This window comes from Halyomorpha halys, unplaced genomic scaffold (assembly GCF_000696795.3).
Source record: "Halyomorpha halys isolate HHAL.00 unplaced genomic scaffold, Hhal_1.1 Scaffold8560.1, whole genome shotgun sequence".
In the NCBI taxonomy this organism is placed as follows: domain Eukaryota; kingdom Metazoa; phylum Arthropoda; class Insecta; order Hemiptera; family Pentatomidae; genus Halyomorpha; species Halyomorpha halys.
The window spans coordinates 1-8,892 of NW_027112733.1; the positions used below are offsets into that span (position 1 = coordinate 1).

General features: G+C 38.9%; 1 protein-coding gene across 1 annotated transcript; it reads right to left on the reverse strand.

The window, feature by feature from the left end:
• Window positions 1-21: 21 nt before the first annotated feature.
• On the reverse strand, window positions 22-4,837 carry LOC106692096 (serine/threonine-protein phosphatase 6 regulatory ankyrin repeat subunit B; the record flags this gene model as incomplete). Its single annotated transcript, XM_014438002.2, is given in 1 exon segment — window positions 22-4,837. A coding segment is annotated over 1 exon segment (4,257 nt), but the record flags the coding sequence as incomplete, so codon positions are not given.
• Between the last annotated feature and the right edge of the window lie 4,055 nt (window positions 4,838-8,892).

Here is an 8,892-nt window from a genome sequence, read left to right on the forward strand (position 1 = left end):
CTAATATCGACAGTAAGGTGTAACCTTCCAATGTTTTACTTGTACTTTCGAAAGTACAACTTGTATTTTGTACTTTGTAGTAATCATTCGAAATAGTACAAAGTACAAGTAAAAGACTTGTACTATTAACTTGTACTATTAACTTGTACTTTATTATGAAACAGGCCCCTGGACGACGGCGCTCAGCCTAGACCATCAACATTCAATATAATGTTATAATTTAAATATCTTTTAATAATAATTATGTGTTATCAAACATGTACATGTAACATGTAAACATTCTATACATAAAATATCACAACTATTTCAATGGAAAATTTTATTCATTTCAACTCGTTAAAAGAAATTAAAACGAATTTTTCAACATTTAAATTAACATTTTTTGTAAACTAAGATCGGAGTAAAGTAGTGTAAGTGAGGGAAATGTTCAGTATTTTATCGTCTTTGAAATGACCTAAAATTAAATAATACAAAACACAATCTTAGTACTTATTCGAATTAGAGAGGCGAAATGTGGAAAAAAATAGAATCAAAAATGAAATAACAAATTTTTGAAATCACAAAATCGGATTATTTTTCATCAAAGTGCCCATAATCCTTCACCTGATTCGACTGGAAAGTAGATCTTTCCCGTGTCTTTCTTGAAAGAATAATGAATTCCTAAGCTTGAATTGGGAAATGTTTCAACTGGTATAAATGATTGTTTCTCTAAATTAGGTTGAAAAGGATTTGATATGTTTAAATAAAACGTCTGAGTGATGTTTAGTTGGGTTGTCGAAAGATATCCTATGACTTCTTGGTGTCCTTTCCAAGAAGCAGCGTAGTTCAACGCCGTAAAACCCCACTTATCTGTCTTGTCTATGTTTAGAAGAGCTTGGCGAAGAAGTTTCACTACACCTAAGTGGCCTCTGCCAGCGCTGCGATGCAAAGCAGTCCTCCCCTTGATATCGGGTTGAAGACTTTCGGCTCTGGCCTGTAAGAGCAATGCTACAACTTTGGTGTGCCCTTCTCTAGAAGCTAAGAACAAAGGAGTTTCATGATTAATATTCACAGACATAATTTGTCTCATTCTCATCTCGTAGCGAAGTAACATGCGTATTGCAGCATAATGACCATTTAATGCTGCATAATGAATTGGTTGGTTGAGCGATGCATCAGTGCTTGTTGGATCAGCTAGAAAAGAAAGAAGGTAAGATATCATTTCAGTAGAATTATCTCTGGCAGCAATATGTAGTGGTGTCATTTGGTTGAAGTCCGTAGCACGCATATCTGTACCGCTCCATAAGAGATGGGTAAAAATTCTTTTTTGGACAGTTTCAAATCTCTTCAATCCTGTATTATACTTCATTATTCCATTTTTTCTGTGCGATTCGCAGGCTAAGTGAAGCGGTGTACTACCATTTATGTTTCGACTATTGACAAAGGCTTCTGAATCAAGAATCAACTTCACTACGTTCGGATATCTTTCTTTTACGGCATAATGTAATGGCGTCATTCCATCAATGTCAGGTGCATCTTTTTCTGCTCCTGCATTTAATAATATCTTCACAATTTCCACATGGCCTGCAAGGGAAGCTAAATGCAGTGGCGTTTTGAGATCGATATTCCTAACTTCTTTATGAGCACCCAGATTAAGCAACAACTTCACAATTTCCAGAGATCCGCTAATAGCAGCATAATGAAGTGCTCTAAATCCATTATTGTCTGCTTGATCTATAGCAGCTGGTGGATCGGAAAGTAGTAATTCGAAAATTCTAACAAGATCTCGTTTGCAGGCGATGTGTAGTGGAGTAGTCCCGTTGTTATCGGCAGAATTTTTATTGCATCCAGATGCCAGAAGCTCTTTCACAACGCCATTATGACCATTCTCACAGGCATGAAGGAGTGGTGTACATCCCCGTTTATCTCTGATATCTAATGAAGCACTGTACGAGATCAACCGTCGGACTACTTCAGTGAGGCCGTGGTAGGAAGCAATGTGCAATGCTGTCACATTATGGAACTCTATCAGGTTATTCTGAGACGAAAGAAGCTTAACGTCACAACCTGCATCCACAAAAGTTTTGAAGTTGTTCTTAGCTAATGTACTTGCTCCTGTTTCCAAAATTAATGTCACGTAATCAGTAATTTTCGACAAAACGGCTGAAGTAAGAGGGAGATTGCCATGAATATCTTTCTGCACAACATTTGCTCCGTGAGAGAGGAGCAGTTCTATCCCTTCTGAAAACCGCGTTCCAATGGCATTATTTAGAATGACTGTTGGATAAGCGTTTATGTTTTTAGTCTTATCCAACAAAAGCTTAACAATGTTTACTAATCTATATGATACTGCATCGAAAAGAATCTTCGATCCTAAGAAACTATTATCTTCCACGGTTGCTCCACGATCAAGGAGTAATTGTATAATTTCTTCAGATAAAGCATCAAAAGCCAAGTCTAAAGGTGTTCGTCCGTCTTCGCTTATCACATTTGGATCAGCATTATTAGCCAAAAGAAATTTAATTAACTCAATGCCATTTCTGTTAATCGCTAGGTGTAAAGCCGTGACATTATTACAACCTTTTCTATTGACGTCATCGCCATATTCTAACAAGGTCTTGATCACATCTATACTTCCGTTATTTGCTGCCCATTGGAGAGGGGTGAAGCAAATGTAATCTTCGATACTGAAATCGGCGTTTTGAGACAGAAGATAGCTTGCACCTTGTGCATAACCTATAGCAGCAGCTTCATGGAGCACTGTTTGGTCCAGGAGATTCAATGAATTCACTTCGGCCCCGTGTTCCACTAGAGTCTTCATTGCAGCAACTATTTCATTTTCTACACCAGGATATTTTACGACGTAGTAATGGATTGAATCCATTGATTTATGTTCAGAAAATGCAAATAATAGTGAGTTTTTAAGATGTGGATCGTTCTTTCTTATTGCGAAATTGAGAGGTGTATTGCCATTTTCTCCTTTATTATTAACATCTGCACCATTATCAAGAAGCATCTTAATCACTTTAATGTTTCCATTGGATGCTGCAAAGTGTATAGCAGCATTTCCAACCTTATCTTTCATGTCTAATGAAGCATTTCTTGAAATTAGTAAATCTACAATAGCTTCATCACCAATCCAAGCTGCGACCATCAAAGGTGTCGTTCCATCATTTCTCTGGCTATTGACATGAGCGCCGTGATCAAGGAGAACTTTGGTCGTGTTGATCATCTTTAGAATTACGGCTAAATACAGTGGAGTGTTACCAATGTTATCCTTTCTATCCACACTCATATTCTTAGACAATAATAGGTTTACTATAAGTTCGCTTCCCATATTAGCGGCTTCGTGTAGCAATGTTGTGTTATAATCTCCTTTGAAATCAATGTCTGCACCGCGATCGATCAATATTTTTGCGATATTAAAGTGTTTGAAATAAAGTGCTTTTATTGTAGGAGTGATACGGAAGCTGTTTATAATGTTTACATTTGCATTTTTGGACAATAACAAGTTCACGATGGATTCATAGCCCTTCTCAGCAGCCATATATAAAGGTGTACGGCCATAAAGTTCTTCAATATTGACATCAGCACCGTTGTCGATAAGTAACTTTGCAATGTTTGGGTTACTATAATCAAGTGCTAGGTACAATGGAGTATTTTTGTCATGGTCTCTTACGTTTAAACTTGCATTTTTGGACAATAGCACATTGACAATAGATTCGTAACCTTTCCTAGCTGCGATATGTAACATAGTTTGATTATGATATCCCTTAATATTAACATCAGAAACTTTGTCGATGAGAATTTTAGCAATATTAGGGTGATTATTTTCAAGTGCAAGATGTATTGAAGTGTCATTGTTATCATCTGTAATGTTCACATTTACATTTTTGGACATTAAGGACTCCACAATAGATTCGTAACCCTTCTGGGCAGCAATATGTAAAGCTGTACGACCATAATGTCCTTTAATATTCACATCAGCTCCGTGCTCGATTAGTACCCTAACAATATTGGGGCTACTACTATTAAGTGCTACATGTACTGGAGTATCATTGTAATCGTTTCTAATGCTTAAATTAGCATTTTTGGATAATAGCAGATTCACTAAAGATTCATAATCCATCTTAGCCACTAGATGTAGCATTGTTTCATTATTATATCCTTTAATATTGACATCAGCACCATAGTTAATAAGCATCTTAGCGATATTGGAGTTATTATTATTAATTGCTATATGTACTGGAGTGTCACCAAAATTATCTCTTACGTTTACAGTTACATTTTGGGACAATAGCAAGTTCACGATTGATTCATTGCCTCCCAGAGCAGCGATGTGTAAAGGTGTACGACCGTAACGCCCTTTAATATTGACATCAGCACCGTGGTCGATAAGTGTCTTGGCAATATTGTAGTAATTATTATTAATTGCTAGCTGTATTGGAGTGTCATTGTTGTTGTCTCTTATATTTATACTTGCATTTTTAGGCAGTAATAAATCGACAACAGATTCATAACCACTTTCAGCAGCGATATGTAGCATTGTTTCGTTATTATATCCTTTTATATTGACATCAGCTGAAGAGTTGATAAGTTCTTTAGCAATATTGGTGTTATTTTTATTAAGAGCTAGATGTATCGGAGTGTCATTGTTGTCGTCTCTAATACTTACACTTGCATTTTGAGACAACAACAAATTCACGATATATTCGTACCCCTCCTCAGCAGCTATATGTAAAGGTGTGCGGCCAACAGATCCTACAATATTAACATCAGTGGCCCGCACAATAAGCCCCTCAGCAGTTTTGAGATCTCCCTTTCGCAGTGCATTGTGTAGTGGATTCTCATTGTTCACCTGAAATAAGATAGAAATAAAATTAAAGGAAACAGCAATACAATGTATACAATTATTTAATACCACTACTTTTTTTCTCATACCCTCCTTATTCGCTTATACAATATTATATATATAAGTTACAGCCTTAGTCAGCTGTTTCTTCGATGTCAGCTGACTGAGGAGATTAGCTGATCGAATGTATAGATTAAAGACAAACTCACCAACATGATGGAGACAATCCAAGTACCGGGTCGAATGCAATTCCTATCCATGGTATAATTCAGTTAGCAAAAGAACTAGGGAAGAAAGAGGGAATTCCGAGAGACCGCTCGTTTGTGGAATGTGCTCATGATCTCATTGATAGAAGCGCTAGAGAGGTGGATTCCCAAATGGAAGTAGAGGAGCCAGGGTGGACTCGAATGGAATAGCATTGGCCAAGAAACATGCCAAATCCTTGGAGAGGAAGAGAACAAAGAGATGGCATAAGAGAGAGAAATAGTAACACAGAAAATAGAAGGAGCCAAGTTAAACCCAGAAAAAATGGTCGGCGGGAGGTCCGCAAGTGCCATGGGTGTGGTAAAACTGGACACCTGGTAGCTTAATTTCCCGCACCCGATGTTTTGAATGTGGGACAGATACTGCTCAAATTGCTTGACAGTGTCCCTGTATGTATTGGTGGAGGGAGCAAAATGTGCCTGAACGGATGGAGAGAGTTTACGGATGCGAGGATGCACAGAGATTACGGAGAAGGGTAATCTCTCGAAGGACGAACGGATCCAAGAGTGAAGTCACGGAAATGTCCGAGACCTCAGGAACAGAGACTGAATGAGAGGACTATGACCGAGAGGATAGTCAGCAAGGCAAGATGAGGACTTGGAGAAGCAGCTAGAACAAGAGAAGAGTTCTGAGGAGCCTACCCACAGGCACTACGTCACCACATGCGGGAGGAACTCGAAAGTTTACAACGAAAGGGAATAATTATTGATAGTACATCGCCATACACTAGTCCATTATGGGTGGTTAAAAAGAAGAGTGCGCCAGGTGAAACTTCTGAAAAGTACAGAGTAGTGATAGATTACAGGAACCTGAACGAGAATACCATTGACGAAAAGTATCCAATCCCCAGATTTGAAGACATTTTAGACAGGCTGGGCGGAGCGACGGTATTCAGCACACTGGACTTGAAGGATGGGTATCATCAAATTAAAATGGACCGTAATGATCAACTTAAGACGGCATTCACTTTTGAACAGGGTCACTATGAGCTTACAAGGATGCCGTTTGGCCTCAAAAACGCCCCCATAACCTTTCAGGTCCTGGTGGACGAGTTTCTGAGAGGAGTTGACGAATCCGTCTGTCAGATTTACATGGACGACCTTCTTGTGTTCAGTAAGGACGAGATTGAACACCTGCGACACTTGAATAGCGTGTTCCAGAGAATAGGAAATTTTGGGCTCAAATTGACGGGGGAAAAGTCGACGCTGGGGCAGGAACAAATAAAATTGTTGGGTCACACAATTTCTCAGGAGGAAGTTAAACCAGACCCAGATAAAGTTTCAGCTATCCAGAAAATGGCGGTACCTTGTGACATAAAAGGAATTCGGAGGTTGTTGGAGACTCTAAATTATTACAGGAGGTTTGTTCCAGAAATGGCGGAGTATCTCGTTCCACTTAACAACCTACTCAAGAAAGGCAGGAAGATGATTAATGACGAGAAGAGACAAATTATTTGGAAGACGAAAGCCACCGGAATGACCAAAATTAAAGATAGTGAGTACGGGAGAAGTAAAATAACGACGATCTAGTCGCAACCAGGCGTGAAGAATGACCAGATCTGTAGAATGTTGAAGAATGCTCCGAAGCCTGGAGAAAAGCATCACCTGTATGTTGGCAACGAATCCGTTTGGGAGAAGATCAAGTGGCTATGGCGAGATGAACAGATTGGAATGGACAGGACATTCATCTGTTTGCAAACTGATGGTGGAAACCCTTCTGGACAAAGAACAACAACCAGAAGTCACCTTAGCGTATCATCAGCGTAAGAAAAATCACCGGGGAACCATGAGACTATGCAAGCGTTAAAGAGAAGATACTTTTGGTGGGGAATGAGGTAAACTATATCAGAGGTTGTAGGAAGCTGCGAGGTTTGTCTACGCACTAAGTGCGACACACATCCACCTAAAGGAAGATAGGAGAAGACACCTACAACAGATGCACCACTCAAAGATTTACAAATCGACACATTTACAAATGGGTGACCATGAATGAACTCTTCAGTAAGGCAGCAATAGAGCACCAGGTGCAAGATAGGTCTTCGGAAGCAATATTGTCGTTCCAGTTCTACGGAGTTCCAGAACGCATCTCATCGGATGGTGGAAGAGAATTTGACTCTTTGATACGAAAGCAAATGAAGGACTTGGATGTGATATGGCTCCTCAACACACCAGGACACCCCAAAAGTTGAGGAGGCGTAGAGCGGCTTCACGGAACGCTGAGCGATCACCTTCCATTGTACCAGGCAGACCAAGGGCTGGAACTGGACGTGACAATGCCAAAGGCAATTGCGGCATACAATCATTCGGTGCACACCGTTACGGGGTTTTCGCCGTTTGAGATCCTTTTCGAGCTTTGTGGAATCCGGGGGGACTACAAGGGCACGGCGGCGGACGGTGATGAGATAAGCAACAATCATGTCACTAGGAAAAAGATATGGGAAAAAGTCCGTAGAAAATTGGAGAGGGAAAAAACCAGGAGAGTAGCTCGGGAGAATGTAAACCTCACAGATAGGAAGGGAATGATAAAAGTTGAGACAATTGTATATAGAAAGTTGGGATCAAACAGGGAGGATAGCGATACGATATCGATAGCGATAAGGAGATACAGCAATACGAGGGACCATTCAGGGTGATAATAATAAGAGAACATAATGTTGTACTTATTTAAAGTATTAGAGAACCCAAAAATCGCAGGACCGTTCATATTGAACAACTTAAAATCCGGAGTGTCCTCATCTCAACTTATCTGTTGTGTTATGTTTTCTTAAGTGGTGATCGAATTTTTGTTTAATTTATCTTTGATATACTGAATTAATTACGTTGCATTTTTTTTAATTGTATAGATATTTGTTTTGCTTTACTTTTAGTTTGTAATAAGAGTATATGAGAAGTGTCAATTTTTTGTTTTGTTTATTGTATATACTTTATAGTAAATAGTTATTGTTGTTGTATTTTATATTAATTTATTGTATAGATGAAGTTTACGAGGATTGTTCGTAAACTGTTGGGGGGAAGTTACAGCCTTAGTGACCAGTTACTTCGATGTCAGCTGATTGAGGAGATCAGCTGATCGAATGTATATAAAGGGATGTAGTGAACCCAATAAAGCCCAATAAAGTTCAGTGCCAGTTGCTATAGTGTTACGGTCGCTCTGTGCTTCAAGCTAGTGACGTCATTGTAACGTACTTTTCAGAACAAAGGCCTTTGTTCTCAGTAATAATATAGTGTTATAGTGCTTCTCAGTTATGCGAGGTCAGAACTGAAGAGTCAAAAAAAAAAGAAAATAGGGGCATGTAATGAGACACACAAGCTCAACTCAGATACTGGTTTATTCTCCTGAGTAATCCTATATATATACAATTTGGAATGTTGACATGGGGAGTTTAGGTATTAAGAGTCATAATACCTATGCTCTGTTTATAACTCCCCCCTGCCAGTTTACGAACAATTCCTCGTAAACTCAAAATAAAAATAACACAAATAACAGAAAATAAAAATACCCTTCGATACATTACAAAAAACAAAAAAAAATTATAGCCACACTTTTACAAACTCAACATTACATCTGCTAATTACATAATTTGTATATCTACATACTAAGACTATTTACACTTGTGGTCCACTTACACTTCTCCACATTTGCACTCTGATTCTACGACACATTAAACAAAACAAAAAAAACGGAAATCTGTATACCTGAGATCAGGGAGGAGGCACTCCAGGTGTCTCCGGAGCTGTTATTGCTGGGAACCTTAATTGTTCTACATGAACCGTCCGCCTTTTCCTCGGTTCTTGTAC